Source organism: Gracilinanus agilis, chromosome 3 (assembly GCF_016433145.1).
Source record: "Gracilinanus agilis isolate LMUSP501 chromosome 3, AgileGrace, whole genome shotgun sequence".
Lineage (NCBI taxonomy): Eukaryota > Metazoa > Chordata > Mammalia > Didelphimorphia > Didelphidae > Gracilinanus > Gracilinanus agilis.
In genome coordinates this window covers 19,487,673-19,507,348 of record NC_058132.1, presented here as the reverse complement: position 1 = coordinate 19,507,348, position 19,676 = coordinate 19,487,673, and the positions used below count along the sequence as shown (strand labels likewise).

The following is a 19,676-nucleotide window of genomic DNA, read 5'->3' as shown; positions in this document are numbered from 1 at the left end:
AAAAAAAGGAATTTTCCTGCTCTCTTTTTGACCTGAAGTCTTCTGGAGTTTGGGGTGTCCAGAAAGTCCCCATGCACAGGGGACTTTCAATGGGTTCCTGGCTTTGCCCAACACTTGTGGGAAGCCAATAAGAGAAACAGTCTCAAATAGATAAAAATTTGAGACTCCTCTTTTGACTCTTTTTCTGATCTACACCTTTCCTTAATGAAAAGCTTTAAGCTCCTAGAAAAGCAGCAGTCAAGAGGTTAACACTCTCTCTTTTGGTCAGAAATACAACTTTTTTTTGTTTCAAAAGTAGTTCAGACACTCAAGGTCATAAATTCCTCCAGGAGGGGCATTTCACCCCTGAAAAAAATATTCCCTGTTACAGCTTTCTTAATAAGGACCCAGCTGAAGTTTGACCTTAGCCTTGTTCTATTTTGGAAGTCAATTAGATTCTTTTGTGTTTTGATATGACATAATTTGTGTTTCTGCACACATGCAAAGTTTTGGGGAGGTTCTTTTGTGTGAAATGAGTCTTGAAGTATATATAAAAAACTCCATGCTGCAAGAGACACAGCAGCAGCACCATGAGCTGACAGAAAGATGTGTCCGCTTCTTTCTTATCAACTAAGCCATCAATATCAAATTATCTGGAGATGATAAAAAGATCTCGAGAAACACTTAATCAGTGATTCTGGGCATGTCACATCCTATCTCTGGTCTTCTATTTCCTCATCATTTGTCAGTCAGACTGAGGGCGTTTGATCCAAAAGACAATGAAACCAGAATAAGATAATATAGCAAAGCTTTAATGGAGGAAAGAATCAACAAGGGGGAGTCCCGTGCCGGTAGGGGTGGCTATATAACCCCTTCTTGGGTGGGGGAATCATGAGATCTTATAGGATTATGGGGTTTCAGGAGTAATACAACTTGGGTCACCTTTTTGGTTGTCTCTGGAAAAGGTCAGCTACTTGGACTCATTTCATTGGATATCCCTGAAAGGGGAGGGAAATCTCCATCTCTAGGTGTAGAAGGCAATAATTGGAAAGTCTCAAAGTCGCAGGATATTTTGGCAACTATTTTGTTGGCTTTCTGTTGCCTAGCTGGAGTTTATTATTTTCCTGTTGCCTAGCTGGGGTGTCCAAGTTTACCATCTATAAAATGGAGGAGAGGGATTCAGTGTCTGAAGGCCCTCTTGACTCATATTCTAAGCTGGGTCTGGAAGTCTCACCTGTATTTAGACTAAGAGAGGGAAGAAAAGGATTGGTGATAAAACAGTGTAGGCCTGAGGGTTCCTTCCCCTTCTGCAGATGCTGATGGGAAAAATAAATCTGTAGATCATGGGGGAAAGAAAGGGACTGTATATAGGTATATCTATCCCTTGGGAATCCTCATGTCCTCTTCCCGGTATGAATTTCAGGGCACAGATGAGAGATGTAAGAGAAAAGTACCCCTACTGACCATGCCAAGTACAGAGAGTCATCAGACATAGCAGAGCTTTGGTTGATACTTTCCCAGTGCCTGCCCGGAACTGCTAATTTTCCTGTAGTACACACAAAATGTGTGCAACCACAGTGTGGATTATCTGTGTGAGAATATTTGGTAATGGTGGTCATAGAGGAGAAGAAGTCTCAAAAGTGGGTATGGAGTGAGGCCAGAAATGAAACTTGTGGCTAATTTGATCATGTTAGGGGATTTCTACATCTCCTCAGATTCTGGAGCTGGAGCAGTGAGGACTCCCTTCTTGCCCAGCTCTTTCCAGACAAAGTTTGGTAGGTCTGGGCTTCCTGTGAATAGGCATATGGAAAACATCCCTCAGTGTTCAGTTGAGAGAGAGTCTATCCAGACAGGTGCTGGAATGGCTGCCTTTCAGAAAATAATAAGTTCCTGAGGAATTCTCATGAAGAGTTTGGATGCTATCCCAGTTCTGAGGCTACAGGTAGCATTTCTTCTTCTGAGAAATAGCTGAGTGGGATTAGTATTAAGTTGTCTCACAGGTAAGGGACTGATGCTCTAATCCCTAGGATTTAGGAAGTGCCTGTGAATGTGAAATCCCCTACTCCCCCTCTATGATCATATCAGTAGCAGCAGGTTTCCCAAATTCAAATGATTTGTTAAATTAGATTAGATTAGCAGTTTTTCCTAGTTTAGTTATTCTGTGATCAGAGACCTTAACTTTTCTAAAAATAGTCAAGATCTGTATGTGAATCATGTAACCATTTTGTGTAAGCATAATTCTGCAAGAATTTATTTCTAAAATCACACAAAAGGGTAAAGGTTTTTCTTTCAGAGATATCTGACCCTTTGGGAAATTCTATCATTGATCCTTGGGAAACTATGAATATATCTGCTTCTTGGGAATCTGCAATCATATTCTGATAAGAATTATTGTACCATGTATACGTCTTTGGGTACATAAGGAGGCCACTCACAAGACTTGGGGACTTTGCTTGCTAACCAGAGTCTGGCTTTATTGTGAGACTGGCCATTTCTCAATAAACCTATTTCTTTTTTGGTTCGGAGACTTTGTTTTACTTTTTGGCATCTCTGCTAATAAATTTTCACCATATGCCCTTACTGAAAAGGTTCCTGACTCCATTTCCACATGTTTCAGCATATACACACAGACACACACACACACACACACACACACACACACACACACTCACATTCACACACACACCTTAGATCCAACTCCATAAGTCTGTGTCTGAAACTGGGTCTCCAACAGCTATAAGAAGGGGTATCACTCAAGTTGGATCTAGAACCCTGACATGCAAACACTATCAAAGATGGTTCTCCATCTTCCCAATCACCACTGAAAGTTTGACTTCATAGTGTCTAAGGACAAAGTGGGTGTATAGGAGAGGGAGGGGGATGTTTTAGTATTTTATGTTTTGCTCTGCATTCTCAGTAATTTCCTTTCGTAAAAGCTGAACCAATCCTTGCGGAACCAGTGAGAGGTAACTGATGTCCTTTGGTTAATTGATAATAAGGAGATAGTAACTGGCCAAATGATATGATGGGAACGTGCTGGATGGGGATTTATAAGCAACGGACATTAGGGAAATGGTAACCTTGTCCAGGGGTGTCTGAGCTGCCAGTCTGAGTACAAATTGGGAGAGTGAGTTCTGGGGTCCTTCCAGAGGGACTAAACATTCTTGAAGATGGGTTGAAGCAGGCAAGGTTACCTTGAAAACAATAGAAGATGCACCCTGAGCTCCAAGTTAGCAGCACCCTAAGCTGCCCACCCACAAGCCTGTTTTTCTGTGGTTTTAACCCTTTGTCTACTAGAAAGCCGGAAAGCATTGTGTGTCTAGACTGGGGGCACAGCTCTAGCTGAGGGAAGGAAGTGGTTTGGAGACCAAGGTCAGATTCAAAGGATCTGAGTGAGACCAACATCTATCAATGATGGGGAGCTCAGAGAGGGAAGCTGTGAGGCTGGCACAAAAAGCTTATCTGGGGATCTATCACAGGCAATGAAGCCTGAATTATCACCAAAATAGCAAGAGTCATTCAACCATTCTAAAACCAGATGATTCTCCAGCCCTCCACAGGCACCCACATGCACCCTCCCCACAGCATGGGGTCATCAATCAACTAGAAACCACAGAAAGGAAGGAGAAATGAAGTTTCTTGGGGACTTGGACTTGCAGAGCTAGCCCTGGACACATCCTGTGCCTCAGACCAGCTCCTGGTCCATTGATAGTCCCTTCTCCCATCAGTCACTGGGACCACCATGACCCCCACCCTCTTGTTCCTGCTGTACCTTGGTGAGTCTTAAGCAGCTCCTATCCTAGAAGGGTCTTTACCTACCACCAAGTCCAACTTGTGTCCACCACCAATTTGGTGAGGGGAAAACTTTCCTCCAGAGGTGAAGAGAGCCAAATCTGAGATCTCACAGTAAGGTGGAGGTTGGGTGGGGTTGGGGAAGAACCTGGGACTCTTAGAGGGATCTTCTGGGGTCCATCCCACTTGATTCACAACATCCCTAAGTCCAGGCTCTGACCCCTTTCTGTCCTTCCTCTGAGAATGCTGGGGTGGGATAGTGGATGTGGGGAGCCATGACTAATCAGGGTCTTCTCTGCCAGGGCTGAGTCTGGGCCAGAGGATGAGGACACAGGCAGCAGGTGAGTCCCTCCCCTCTCACTCCCCCTGCCCAGAGCATACAGCTGACCCCAAGAGAGGGAGCTGGGAAAGATCTGGGCTGGACTGATAGGGTCTAAAGTGAGAGGGGACCCAGTATGGGTGGGGTGACCACAGAAGGAGGAACCCCTGAATCTAATAGCTTTCTTTCCTTCCAGGTACATTTCCCAAACCCTCCCTCAGGGCAGAAAATGGCTCTTTGGTGTCCCAAGGGAGAACTATGACCCTCAGATGCAGGGGATCACAGGAAGCTGATCTGTACCGTCTGGAGCAAAAGCTAGGAAATGCCAGGTCTGATGTCAAGGATATGACAGTATTTGGAATGGAGGCCAAATTTTCCTTTCCTTTTGTGTCATGGAACCATGCAGGGACCTACTACTGCCACTACAGACACTCATTGGGCTGGTCAGAGCCCAGTGACCCCCTGGAGCTGGTGGTGACAGGTGAGGAACACCCCCTCCCAGGTGCTGACCCCCCAGGCAGGGTTGGCTCCAGGTCCCAGCAGACCTAGGTTCCTCCATAGCCCAACATGGCCCCCAAATGTCTCTCTGACTTTGTCCTTTCTAGCCTCTCCCCTATCTTTGTTTCTGCTCTCCCTCTGGAGTTTGGGGAAGGAGGAGGACCTTCTATGTGCCAGGCACCTTACAATTCTGCCAGTCCCTGCTAGTAAGATTCCCATTTCATACAGTATACTGAGGAAACTGAGGCAAAAAGAGACTTGTTCAGAGTCATATAGCCAAGAAGTGTCTGAGGCTGGATTTGAACTCAGGTTTTTCTGACTCCATGTCCAGGGGCCAGATCAGAGGCAGGAGGCTCAGTTTGGATCTCAGGAGACCAGACAGAGCTGGAGGCTCTCTGTAGAAGGGCGCAGGACTAGTGGGTCATCTCCCACTTCTAGCACTACCCCTCCCAAAGCCAAAAGAGAGAGTGAAAAGAGTGTGAATATTCCAGCCCAGGTCTAGGCACAGGGAGGGGAGGGAGTGTCTCCTTTGTGCATTCTCTGCAGTCGATAGCATAGGACTTAGGAAATCAGGGGTTGAGGGAAACAGAAATCACACCCTAGACTCTTACTCTCCTTCCAACACCTGTCCCAGAGGAGAGAGCCGGGCTCTACTTTGGGGGCCCTAATAACTAACCCAAAGTGAAGAGATGGCTCCTGATTGTGCCACCACCCCCATTCTGTAGAGGGAGATTCTCTGCCAAAGGACCAGGAATTGGGGTTCACAGCCCAGCATCTGAGTGGAAAACTTCCTGCCTAGGTCTACCTCCCCACCATTCTCCCCTGTTTGTCTCTTTCTCATCTCTCTCTGTCTCCCTTCCTCTTCCCCCTCTGTCTCTGTTTCTGTCTCTTTCCCTCTTTTCCTCTGACTCTGTCCCTTCTTTATTTCTCTTTCTTCCTCCACTCATTCCCCTACTTTCTATTTCTTACCCCAGAGCTGTCCAAGGTCTTTCTCTTCCCCCAAGACATGTGACATTTCCTTTCTTCCAGATCTAAACCTCAAATCTCAGGGAGGGGCCCAGGAAGGCCCAGGTCAGGCTTCCTTCCAGCCAGATCTGCTCCACTTCCCTGCTAGAGGGTTCTTCTCGCTCTAACTGCAGGGTCTTCTCCTTCCCCAGAAGTTTATAAAGAACCTTCCCTGGCAGCCCTGCCCAGCTCTGAGGTGGCCTCAGGACAGTATGTGATCCTGCAGTGTCAGTCACAGCGATGGTTTGACTGGTGCGCCCTGTACAAGGATGGAGAAGAGATCAGCCGTGGCAGGACCCGGAGCCATGAAGGAGGGCGTCAGGCTGACTTCTTCTTCCCTGTTGTGAATTCTACCCACGATGGCACTTACCGATGCTACAGCTTTCGAAGTTCTTCCCCTAATGCATGGTCCTCCCCCAGCGCCCCCCTGGTGCTCAGGGTCACAGGTGAGGGAGCCCCAGTGTCCCCAGGCTCCCCATCTCTCCAAAGCTTCTTCTCAGGCCCTGCGGCACTCACTGGGTGCTCAGGGTCCTGACCCAGGAGGAATGGGAGAAGGGGAGGCTCAGAGAGAGGGGATTGATTGCATAGGAATTGAGTCATTCTTAGTGAATGTAGGCAGTGAGGCCTCTCCTCCCTGATGCCTCTAAACTCTTTCTCCATCCACAGTCTGTCCAATTGTGCTGCTCCCACAATCAGACAATGTCTATTAGGTCCTAGGAAAGTTATTTGAGGAGGTCAGAGAGGGACAAGAGGAGGGCAGAGCAAGCCAGAGCATGGAGTAAATATTCCCCAGACCCTCCTCTTCCTCTTCTCCCTGTTCCAAAGGTTACTCACCTCCTCCAGAGCCCTGGGAATCCCCAAGATTTGCCATCCTCCCCACCAGGTGAATAAATACTTCATCTGAGGACAGGGTGGGGGTCTCTCTGCACTACTGCTCTCCATCTCCCATGTAGGTCAGGACTGAGAACTCCTTCTCTTAGAGGAAAGCAGGACATGAGGAGGGATTGAGGAAACCTCTCTTGTCATGGGACACACTGGAGATGGAGCAGAGATGGGCAGAAAAGTCCCAAACCCTCTCCTTTCTCTTTACCTCTCCAGTAGCCCTTGTGCCCTCTCTCTCCTCACCCATACAATAATAACTGGGACAACTGAGGATGGGGCCATCCCATCCTTGACTTCTCCAACATCAAAGAAGGGTTTCTCAGGTGTCCTCATCCCAATTCCTCTAAGCTAGAAGAGCCAGAGTGACCCAGTCACCCTCGTCCTTCGTCTATACAACACAGCTTCCCACCAATCCAGCAGGCTGTGGCCCCAAGGCACAGAGGAACCTTAGAATTACGGGGCCAGGCTGGATGAGGGACGCTGAGGAGGATTCAAAGCGTCCCTCCCTCTCACACCAGCTCCTCCATTCTTCTCCCCTGCCCCCCAGATCCCTCCCCAGGAGCTTGGAAAGGCATCACAGGAGTCACAGAATCATCAAATCTCAGAAGTGGACAGGCCAGGAGAGGTCCTGAGCTCGGGCCCCATTTGACAGATTTGAAATCCATGGGGCCCAGAGAGAGGAGAGACTTGCCCAATATCCCACAAACAGAAAGTCTAGATAGAGCTGGGGCTCACAAGTCTCCAGATCCTTGAGTTCTTCAGGTCTCTCTGAATCCACCTGTAGAGCCCCTAACCCTGCCCCTTCCTCTTTCCCAGGGACCTCTTCTCCAAGCCCTGAATCTGAGAACAGGCTCTCACGTGAGTATTGGAGGATGGAGGGAGGCAGTGGGGCTCAATGCCCAGTCAGGGTCTACCTACCCCTTACAGGATCTCTTCATTGATCACTACTCTTTCTGCAGCACCTTATTATGCTTCTCCCACCTCTGGGTCTTTGCCCAGGCTGTGTCCCCTGCCTGGAATACTCTCTCTCCTCACCTCCTCCTCTTACAATGCAAAGATGTCTCTCAAATTTAACTTAGGAGGCATTTCCTACAAGAAACTTTTCCTGATTTGCAACTTGTCCCCCACCTCAGATGACTGTTTTATTTGTGTATATGATGTACATTCCAGGAGAATGTAAGGCCTGGGAAAGTAGGATTTAGTTCATTTTAATTTTGTTTCTTCTGGGATTGGCTTAGCACAAGGACTGAGTCCAGGATGGGTGATTAATGAAAGTCTGGAGAACTGAATTATGGAAAAAGATTGGGGGCCCACTAAGGACAGGACCAGATCTCATTCCCTCCCATTGGAGATTAGGTCGGGGAGAAATCATGCCATGACAATCTAGAGAGAGAAGGAGATCCTCTGAGAAAGGGTGGTTCATAGTGTCAGGTAAAGGTTGAAGACTGAGATCTTTAGCCTCGGCAATGAAGACATCTCTGGTGACTTTGGGGCGGGGGCAACTTCTGTCCACTTATGAGATAAGAGCCAGGCTGCAGAGGGGGAAAGAGAGTGAGGAGAGGAAGTATAAAATTGAGGTAAAGGGAAGAGGGGAGCTGGGCTGGGATCAGAGGAGAGGAGAGGATGGGTTCTGGGGAAGGAAGAGGTTCAAAGTTTCCCCAACCCCTCAGACCTATTTCCTTCCCTCATCCACAGAACCAGTCTACCAGCAGGGGAATAAAAGGAATATCTCTAGTTAAGGGGGAAGGAGGGCCTGGGATGAGGATCTGAGTGCTTGTGGGAGATGATCTTAGTGATCACAGGTGAAATAGGGGCTGAGCACAGGGCAGCCATATCTCAGTGACAAACTCTGATCCCCCAGATGTTGCTGTCCTGGATTACACTATGGGCAACCTGGTCCGCCTCATCTCAGCTGGATTGATCATCATCCTCCTGGTGGTCCTGCTAGCTGAGCACTGGAAAAGCTCCAGGGAGTCCTTGTCTGAGCACTCTGGCCAAACAAGCCCTCAAGATAGTGGTGAAGGAAGGAATGAACAAAACCTTTTAAAAATCTAAATTTAAAAATGTAGCAAGGACTCCCTCTGTGCCATGCACTGTAAAGCACTAAGATATAACTAATAAAAGAGCAAGAGGCAGAGGCAGAGGGATGAGAGAGAATTAAAGAGTTCCTGGCCTCCAAAAACTTACAAACTTTTGGAGTAGACAATGCCTAAAAGAGAGAGAACCAAGAAAAATAATTCTATTTTGGGAGGTGATGGGGGTAAAGGAGGGGAGCAAGGGGGCAGGAGGAGGGATGGATATGCAGCATTATATAATATTGTACAATGTACTGCTTATTTATATATTGAATGCTAGTAATGTTTTATTGTATTTAATTAATCAATTAAACATTGTGTTATATATAAGTATATATATTTTATATATAAATATATGCATATATATTTATATAAGAATATCATTTTCCATATGGGTCAAGAGGAGTTCATTTATATCCACAGTTTTAGCTGTCTTGGTCTTGGAATGTATCCCTTTACAGACACAAAGGGCCTATGTTCTGGAAGGAAAGGAATTAGGATCACAACCAAAAATTACCTACCCAGTAAAACTGAGCGTAATCCTGCACAGGAAAAAGTGGATATTTAATGAAATAGAGGATGTTCAAGTATTCTTAATGAAAAGACAAGAGAAGAATAGAATATTTGATTTTCAAATATGAGTCAAGAGAAGTATAAAAAAGGTAAATAGGAAAGAGAAATCCTAAGAGATTCAATAAAGTTAAACTGCTTATATTCCTTTATAGGAAGATGTACTTGTAATTCCTAAGAGCTTTATAATTATCAGGGTAGTTAGGAATATTCAGAGATAGAGTGCATGGTTGTGAGTTGACTGGAATGGGATGATATTTAAAAAAATAAAATTAAATGATAAGAAAAAGGGTTGTATTGTGAGGAGAAATGGGGATTTGGAGTTGAATAAATCATTTCATAAAAAAGAGCCATGAAAAAGCTTTAAAATGTATGGGAACATGTTGGTAGGGGTGACAGGTACCACTTTCATCTTACTCTCATCTAAATTGGTTCAAAGAAGGAATAATAAACACCCTCACTGGATATAGAAACCTAACTTACCATATAGGAAAGATGGGAGGGAAGGGAGTAAGGGGAAGGGAAACTGGCAGAAGGGAGGATAAATTGAAGGAGGCAGTGGTCAGAAACAAAATACTTTGAGGAGGGAGAGGGTGAAATGAGAAAAAGAAAAAGGATAAATGGATATGGAATGGAAAGAAAGACACTAATAAGTAAGAAAAAAATTGCAGCAAATTTCTTCAATGAAGAATTGAAGAATTCAATTTCTTAATTGTAGAGAAAAATGAGTCATGATGATCAGAATACAAGTCCATCCCCAAATGAAAAATTGGTCAAAGGGTATGAACTGGAAGCTTTCAAATGAAGATATCAGAGCTATCTATATTCCTGTGGAAAAATACTCCAAATCACTATTTACTAGAGAAATATACATTTTATAAACATCAAGATCCTACTTCAACCTATCAGACTGGCTAATATGATAGAAAAGTAAAATGACAAAATTTGGAGGGGATGTGCACTGTTGGTGGAGTTGTGAACTGATCTAACAACTGTGTAGAGCACTTTGGCACTATCTCGAAGGGCATTAAACTAAAGGCATAACCTTTGATCCAGCAATACCACTGCTAGGTCTATATCCCAAAGTCATCAAAGAAAAAGGAGAAGGGCTTATATGTGCAAAAATATTCATATTATCTCTTTGTGGTAGAAAAGTATTTGAAAGTAAGGAGATGCCCATCAGTTGGAGAATGGCTAAACAATATGTAGCATATGATTTTGAGGGAACACTATTAGGCTATAAGAAATTATGAGAGAATACTTGAATTAATGTATGGAATACTTTAAAATGTATAGTGGTCAGGGTGACAGGTACTGCTTGAACCTTACTCTCATCTAAATTGGCTCAAAGAAGGAACAACACACACCCTCATTGGGTATAGAAATCTGGAAGAATTTAAATGAACCGATACAAAGTGAGGTGAGCAGAACCAAAGATTTGAACTCAGCTCTTCTTCACCCCGAATTTAGTTTTCCAGCAAGCTCTTGCTAAAATTGCAGATTAATAGGGAGAGGGAGGAGAAGTGAAGGAAAAGTGAAGGTCCCAGGAAAGGGCTCTTGGGCTGACTTAGGCCACTGGAAGGTTTGAGGGGGAAGAGATTGAAGGAGGCTTTCTCAGTTCCTCCTTCAGCCTTCCCTCCCTGAGGCCTCCAACTTTCCCCCACGTTTTCAGGTTCCCAAGCCAAAGAGCAAAAGTATCTCTCACCCCAGGAGGAAGAGTCTAAGCTGTGCTGCATCTGTGGGGCCTTGGAGTGGGTGGAGGGGGCTATCTATGCTTACATTTATAGGGGCCTGAGATGAGAGAGTTCTTGTCCCTATCTCAGTTATGGTCTTCTTGTCCCCTATCATTCTCAAATCTTGCTGACCAGATTACACTATGGGCAACCTCATTCTCCTCAACCTGGTAGGGCTTTCTCTTATCATCCTAAGGATCCTGTTGTTTGCACCTGACATACATAGTAATCATAACTGAAAAATATTTACAGCAAGTTTCTCTGATAAAAGGTCTCATTTTTTTGGCGTAATTGGAAGAATTCACTAAGAAAGGGTCCAAGATCAGCTGACAGATGGGAAGACAGAGCTGTGCTTCAATGAATGTGGGGATCTTAAAGTGTCTTAAAGATTTCTAGGTTTGTGTAAATTATCATGCATTCAATAACTATATAGAATTCTACAATGTATTTTTTTCTCAATCTGATGTCAGAAGATTTTAGGAAAGAATAGTGGAGTCTGGGAATTTAAAAACTGATATAGTTGTAATGACATGATAATATCATATTTAACCCTAAACATGACTGGATAGACTTGTTATTTGATGTTAAATGTTATAGGAATGTCATGGGAAGCAATGCCATGTAACCAATTGATCTCTGATGCCGGCATCCCCATGAGGTGCCTTCTGGGAACTGCAGGCACACTTTTGTTTCAAGGGAAAGCTGTGAGAGTGATTTTGGCTTATAGTGATTGACATCTCTCCTGGCTAATTTCCGTAGAATGAAATTCAGTTCTATACCTGGAAAGTTCTATACATGGTTGTGCATCATTGCCATCTTCCCTCTGGCATTAGTTAATACTTCAAATTAGGGAAACATTTGTCCCTCATTTTAGTTATGTCTGTCTTTTCTCCAGTGATAGCAAATTTTCTATAATCATGAAAGGTGATACAAATGTATCTAGATTTATGCTAAAACATATAGAAATTAAAGGGACAGATATTTAGGATTTTAGTTATTCAACCAAGTAGATGAATACTGAGTTTGTCATCTACCTGTTTTTATTATGATATATTTGAAAATATTTGATATCATAAGAATAATTGGAAAGTGAAACCAAGGTATGATTTTATTTATTCAGCTTAAACTGGTTAAGTTAAATGACTTATCATTAGTGTTGTGAGGAAGATTAATTTAGTATTAGTGTTGGACCTAGCAGGAAGGGCTGGAGGATTCCAAGATGGAATGAAGGAGCAGGAAGTGGGGCCTGGACTCTGAGAGGGACTCCATGGTGGTTGGTACAAACTGTTGCTGACCCTGGGAGATCTCAGAGTTAGGGAAAAACTGCATCCAGATTCCCTGGGATCCTGAGAGGTGGAGGCTTTCAATAGTGAAAAATAGACCTGCAGAGCAGCACCAAGTGGGGAAGTGGCTTGTGATCTGGTGGAAAGCATGGCAAACTCACTCTCCCTACCTGGGTACCTTGGATCACCTGGTGGAGGTGGCTCTTGGCATCCTGTGACCATCCTTGGATAACTGTGAGACCCCAATTGAAAGCCATCCTCAGGCCCTTTAGCTGAGTTGATTAAAGCTGGCTGGAACCAGGTTTGGAGGAGTTTTCCCGGTGACTTCAGTACTGCTTCCTTTGGGCCCTGCCTGGCTTAGGTCAATAGAATAGTGTAGTCAAGTCCTTCCCTGCCCCTGTGGTTTGCCCTTAGGTTATAAGTATAGAATCCCTTATTCCCATCCTTCATTATTATTTCCCTCAATTAAGCTGTTATAAACTTTTATCTTTTCCCTGCTGGTTCCATAGACTCTAGCCTAGGAGAGCTGAATGACTGTTGGCGTAACAGCCATTCTTATTGACAGTTAACAGCATGGCTGTAAACTCTGGTCTCCCTATCCTGGTTGGTTCTGTCTCTCCTTCAACCCAGTGTGAACCCACAAATCATTTAGTTACATTTTAATAATAATAATAGCATCCCTGATGCCCCACCTTTACAGTAGTGAAGAATAACCTGTGATCTACTTACCTCGTAAGAATACCAAATAATTTAGGGGTGGCATTTAATTTTTGATTAATTCTTGTATATAGAGAGCACACTCTGAAAGTACCCAAGAATTCAAAAGGATTTGAAATAAGTTTTGAAATAAAGTGGTTAAGGTGAGTGAAATATCCAATCTATTTCTATTAGGTCAGAGTTGTTAAAATTAGCTGATGGAAGAGTAATTGTGTCTACAGGACTAAAAGAATGTTGTCATTAGTTATTGTAAGCAATGGCAGGATGTGGCTCTTCTCAAACAAGATAATGATCAACTGGGGAGGGAGTAAAGTAGCAGCAGGAACAGGTTCAAGACAGCTGGGGACAGCAGTGAGAGGAGAAGATAAACCCAATGCTTATTTCCATACTTATTAGGTATTAATGAAGCCAATGAATCATTTTCCCACCTACCTCTGGGTGGGATTTAGCAGCCATTTTCTGCACATGCAAAGTATGAAAAGTATGTAAGTGGAGGGGGATCACGTGAAGGGGTTCTTAGGTGGAATCTTCTGTGAAGATTGTATACCTCTATTTCTCATCCAACGGGAAATGGAAGGAAGGGAATTCTGCATTTTAAGAATAGGATAAAAGACTGCTTGCTAAAATTAGCACTTTGTACTCAGTCATATTCTGGTGGGTTCCCATTTTTGCAAGAATGAAATCAAGTCTTTAACTGCACCACACCATGAGTCTGTCTGTTTGTATCTTTCATCTCTAACAATTTGGGAGCTTGTCTGGAATTTAAAAGGGGGTTAATTGCTTCAGGGAGCATTGGGCCAATTGTTAGGACTAGTCCCTCTGAAGTTTTCCTGGCTGGGTGGTCCTTTGTCTCTCTGCAGTCATTACTCCCAGTGTTCCAAAGAGACAGTGACAGTTGTGTTGATGAAAGAGGAGTGAAGATGAATTGGACCATAGGGTTCAGTGGAGCTCTATGCATAGGGCCAGGTAAGAAAAATGTCTTACCTGGTAGATTAGACATTATGTGTGTGTGGGGGGTCAGGACTGAATGTGTATGATTGAGACATACACAATGACCTTTGAGTATGAGGCAAATGGAGAGCATGGACTTTCAGTTTTCTTCTCCCTCTAGGGAAAGAGTCAAGGAAGGGTGAAGCAGGTGGCGGCAAGGAATGTTTGGTGTTATAATGGTTAAATTGGGATTTTGACTAAATAAAAGAGTTATAAAAAGTGGTCACCAATTATTATCCCTTAAGTCAGAAAAACTATTAGCAGCTTTTAACAATTTTGTTTAATTGGAATATTATTAAAAAGAGGGAAATGTGGATGGGAAAGCAGTAAAGAGACTGCCTATCCTATCCTAAATGCTGATCTTGTGAAATGAAGCCAGCTCCCTGACAGAGTTCCAATCTCCATGTGGGAATCCAAATCACTCACCAGCAAGCTGGGCAGGATCCAGGCAAGGTTCCAAAGCCAAAAACTCCAGTGGAAAGGTTCAAAACTCCAAGTCGAAGTCAAAAACCAAAAGTCCCAAGAAACCTTCCTTCAAAGAAGGAGTCCAAAGGAGAAGATTCAAGTAGAAGTCCCTTGAACAGGAAGTTCAGGAATTTTTATAGTCCTTTTTCCATGTCCCTTCCTGTCCCTTCCCCACTTTATGGGGAACAATCTCAGTGTTTCAATTTGCTTAGCACTGCCCTGGGGTGGCCGTGGTGGTGGTGGTGGTGGTGTTGGTGTCCAGCAGTGGCCTCTGAAGTTGTCACCCACTCTAGCAAGTGACTTGTGAACTCTCATACTTATGACTGGTAAGGTACTAAGTAGGGGTACTTAAGTTTTTGATTAATTAACTTAAAAGTAACTGATTGATAGACAAAAAGAGTTTGATTCACTCTTCAAAGTATCCTGACATTTAAGTTTAGGAAGGGGAGTGGGACTATTCATTTGACTAAGCATACAGGATGGGGAATTGGGGATATAGGAAACCAGCTACTCCAGTATCTTTGCCAAGAAAACTCCAAATGTGGTCATGAAGATTTCAATATGACTGGAGTTACTGAACAGCAATACTATATTTATAAAGATTAATTTATGTTGTGTGTATATATACATACATACATATATATATGCATATACATACATACATATATATATATCTCATTAAAATATATACATACATACATATATATATATATATATCTCATTAAAATGTAAACCACTGGGAAATTGGTTGCTTATTTCTTTGTGCTTATTTTCTCAGCTTTTCCTAGAGCAGTGTCTGGTGCATTATAGATGCTTAATAAATACTGGCTGATTAATTGATTTTTTTAAAGCAATCCATTCCTATATTGTTCTTTTTGATGAGAATTTTAAATGACAATTTTATTTATTTATTTTTTAAACCCTTAACTTCTGTGTATTGGCTTCTAGGTGGAAGAGTGGTAAGGGTGGGCAATGGGGGTCAAGTGACTTGCCCAGGGTCACACAGCTGGGAAGTATCTGAGGCCGGATTTGATCCTAGGACCTCCCGTCTCTAGGTCTGGCTCTCAATCCACTGAGCTACCCAGCTGCCCCTTGATAAGAATTTTAATTAGAAGAATTTTCTCATTCCATCAACTGCCAAGTAATCTACTAGGACCAACTCTGAGCAAGAGGTTTAAATAAATTTTAAAGGGAAGAAAGGAAAACATGAAAAGACATTCAAACAATATAATTAAATATAATGACTGCACATTGCTTCCCTATTTTGACTGCTGGACGGAAGAGCTCCAAGTGAATAGAAGAAAGCAGACAATAAGGGAAGGGAAGGGAAGGGAAGGCAAAAATGGAGAGTGATTAATGGATAAAGGGAGAGAAAAGTAGCCATACAAATTCTGGCACAGGCTCTCATAAAGAGAATTCCAGTCTCCCACTGGCCATTTATCATATCTTTTCCTGCTCTCATTCAACTCCATTCTCTTAGCCATGTCTGTTAACTCTGAGACTCCAAAGATATTTCCCCATGAAACTGCCAGGGCATGAACAACCCTGGAGAAGGATCTGGATTTGGAAAGCCCGTTCCTGAGTCAAGATACTTGTCCATTTCTACCTGGATTTTGCTTTTCTACACATTAATTCTTTGCTGTGAAAAAAGTTAAATTCACAGAGCTGTCAGTGCTGCATAAGATCTGAGGATGACAGTAGTTACTAATAAGATGCCTCCCCAAAACCTTGTAAAGTAGGTGTTATTTTATAAGGGAAGAAACTGAGGCCCAGAGAGGTTAATAATGATAATAACAGTTACTATTAATATATTTTCTTAACCACTTTACATATATTCCCTTATTTGAGCCTCACAAAACCCTGGGAGGAAGGTGCTTTTAAAAAAATCTCCATTAGAGAGGGGAGGAAACTGAGAACTATAGAGGATAATTTAGTTCTTTGAATTTTTAAAAAATGCTTTTCATGGGGGCAGCTGGGTAGCTCAGTGGATTGAGAGCCAGGCCTAGAGATGGGAGGTCCTAGGTTCAAATCTGGCCTCAGACATTTCCCAGCTGTTTGACCCTGGGCAAGTTACTTAATCCCCATTGCCTAGCCCCTACTACTGTTCTGCCTTGGAGCTAATATACAATATTGATTCCAAGATGGAAGGTAAGGGTTTTAAAAAAATGCTTTTCACTTGCAATCTCATTCAATTAAGCAAAGTATTGTACCAGATGGTGAAATCATAGAGCTAGAGCTGGCAGGGATCCCAGAAAGAATGTTAGAGACAATAGGATGGAGCCCCTTCCATCAGGAACTTTTGTAATTAATCACAGTGAATATAAGCCCTTTATGATATAGTCAGATAGTTACTTATTTATAATCTTTACATCTCTTGTCAGGAAGGCTTTGAAAGGGTCCTACTCCTCTGACATTGTTCACTTTGTCTGAATATAAGGGGAGAAAGCTCCCAACGACCATGTCTCTGTCCCTGGAGAGGTTAGGACTAGTTTTTGAGAAACAGGGACTTCTCAGACTTGTGCATAGAAGGTAATACCTGTGGCAGCATTACCAAGAGGACAGGAAGGATCTGGGAAATTTTCCTTGGAATGTCAGGCAACATCACTCTGATCATCAGTAAAAGTCTGAAGTCTGAGGAAGGCAAGTAGTGGCTAGCACTAGCACAAGGTTACCTCCTTGAGCCTTATTCTAGTGGGGAATTATTCAGCAGCATGGGCATCACTTCTGAGTGCCAAGATCTACACTGTATGCCTAAGGAAACCCAAATGAACTTCAGGCAGGTGTTTGGGGCAGGGATAGAAGGAGGGGAGTACTTAAGCATTTCTGGCTCTTACATTGGACACTTCCCCCCTTAGTGCTCTTTTTTTTGAGATTGGCCTGGTGTCTGCATTTTCCCTCATGTCACTCCCCCATGTTCATTCTGGGAGAAGCTCTGGGGACCATCTCTGCCTGAGGCATCTCCAGCTTTGTCCCTGCATCCAAGGGAGAACTAAAATAGAAGTAGAAAAATATGTTTTGGGATCCCTTTCCCTGTTCCTAGCAAAGTTGGGAGGTTAAAGAAACTTTCATTTTCTCAAGAAGCTTATTTGCCCTGTTTGTAATGCTTTCTTCTCTCAGCTTGTGACCCGTGTGTGTCCCAGGATTAGCAAAGGGCTGCAGGACTTTGGGGCTGACACATGCTGTTGTTTCAGACAAGATTCTTTCCAAAGTCATTCTGGGCTTTAGGCAGGAGTCAGTATGAGGTGGTGAGATCACAAACTCATTGATGGCAGTTAGACCAACAGCCAAGAAGACTTGTCTTGATGTAATCACAGTTGTGGTAATAATAATATCATTTATGTAGCACTGAATAGATATCTTTGATCCTAAAAATTACCTGTGCAGTAGATGCTATCATTGTTCCCGTTTTGTGGATGAACAGTCAAAAAGCTAATATCTGAAGCAATATTTGAACCAAGGTTTTACTGAATCCAAGTCTAAAAATATTATCCATCACACCATCTGTCTGCCTCTTGTGTTAACCCTGGGCTACAGTCCAAGCCTGACAGAACTTAGGGTTTGGAGGGATCCTTTCTTAGTGCTGTCCTTGGCCATAAATTACTTAAAAGTCCCCTTCCCATCCCAACTGTCCCATCACAATAGCTGAGTACTAGAGATGTATAACAGAATATCACAGACAAAAGGACCTTCTGAGGTTATCAAGTCCAGTCAATATTCATTACATAAGTCCTCCTTCAAAATGGTTCCTTTAGGCTTGAAATTTTTCCTGATTACACTGTCCTTTCATGACTCAAGTGACTGTTCTTGAGAAGTGACATATCCAGGAGGATTTGAAAACTAAAAGGGTTATCAGAAGGCACCTAATCTAATCCATACTTCAGAGAGAATTCTTGCTTCATAACACTATATAATCTGAAAGACTCAATGATGTTGACCTCACTGCCTCCTGAGACAATTCATTATGTTTTGTATTGTTAAGACAGTTTTTTTAAATTAATGTCTATTTTTTATATTTAAGAGGAAAGAGAGCAAAAAGATTTCTGAGTAAGAGTCCTCCTGCTGTGCAAATGGTCAGATGGCGAGTTAGAATGGTGTGGCTGAGAGTAAGTCAGTTATGGCTGGCATTTGGAAGGGGCTTTTGTCTCTGGGTCTCCTGGGCAGAGGAGTGTGTGAGTCTTTCTCTGCTTGGAGACAGAGAACTGAATTAAGACCTAAATAGCCTTATGGATCATTGATAAATTTGGTAGATAGTTAGAAAGAGGTTATATTATTAGAATAGTCAGAGTAGAGAAGAATAGGCAAGGGCTTCAGCCTAGCAGAAGATACTGCCCTCTAAAGCAGATAGATTTAGGGATTTTTAGAATAAATTTAGTCAGGATTGGGATCTTGTGTATAGTTACCAGCTATTGTAAGATTATTTTCATTTTCCTCTTTCCTATTTCATGTATATAATAATAATAAACTAAGTGTGTTGCGTTTAATAAACCAGTCTACTGGCTTTTGATCAAACTCCTGCTCCCAAAATTTAACTCTTCACAGCCTGGCAAGTCAGGCAGGAGTTTGATTAATCTATTGGTCTTCTGTTCTTTCCAATATTAATAAAAGAATAGGAGTGTAACCATGGTGCTCAATATCATAGTATGGATTGTGAAGGAGGTAGTACCTCATTACTTCAGAGAACTCCCAATACCTGGCACTTTCACTGAGATTTTACATCTTACAGTTTTGGATTGTCTTCAGTTAATACTATTTATGGGAGTATTTGTGTCGTTCACATTGTTTCTAAGATACCAACTGCATCAAGTATTTAGTTTAATCCTTACTAAGAAAAGGAAACAACTGAAAGAGAGATTAATGGAGACTAGAGTTGTTTATTTTGAGGATTGCATTTCCCAATTGACAAAAATTATTGCCCACCAAATTGAAACTATCTCCAGAGTTGAAGATAGTATCTCTCAAATGGCTAAAACTATAATGCAAAATGAAAGTATCTGTAAAGTTGATCAACTGGAAGATAGTATCTCTCAGATCATTAAAATTATAATGAATCAAAATGAAACTATCTCTGAAAAAAGGAGATTTGTGCTCAGTCTACTTAACCTGCCTCTTCTACTGTTTCTAATTCTCCCACTAAGGCACCTAAAATTAAAAGCCAAAAGAAAGAAGATACTAACCCTAGTCTACTCCCTTTAAGAGAAATAGCAACTTTTAATCCTAGGAGAGAGTTAGTAACTATTAGGCACCACAAACCATTTACCCCTCAGGATATGGAGATATTTAAGCACAGCATTCCTTCTTTTGAGGAGAAGACTATAGCTGCGATTAAAAAGCTAGAGCAGATATGCAGACAATTTGATCCAACATGGAT

General features: G+C 42.7%; 1 protein-coding gene across 1 annotated transcript in view; it reads left to right on the top strand.

The window, feature by feature from the left end:
• The first annotated feature begins 4,348 nt into the window (after positions 1-4,348).
• The window catches only part of LOC123240823 (leukocyte immunoglobulin-like receptor subfamily A member 6), a 29,553-nt gene continuing 14,225 nt past the window's right edge, over positions 4,349-19,676 (top strand). The window contains exons 1-4 of the mRNA XM_044668538.1: positions 4,349-4,571; positions 5,746-6,039; positions 7,292-7,333; positions 8,337-8,492. Coding sequence (XP_044524473.1) covers positions 4,349-4,571; positions 5,746-6,039; positions 7,292-7,333; positions 8,337-8,492 — 715 coding nt within the window. The remainder of the gene's footprint in view (positions 4,572-5,745; positions 6,040-7,291; positions 7,334-8,336; positions 8,493-19,676) is intronic.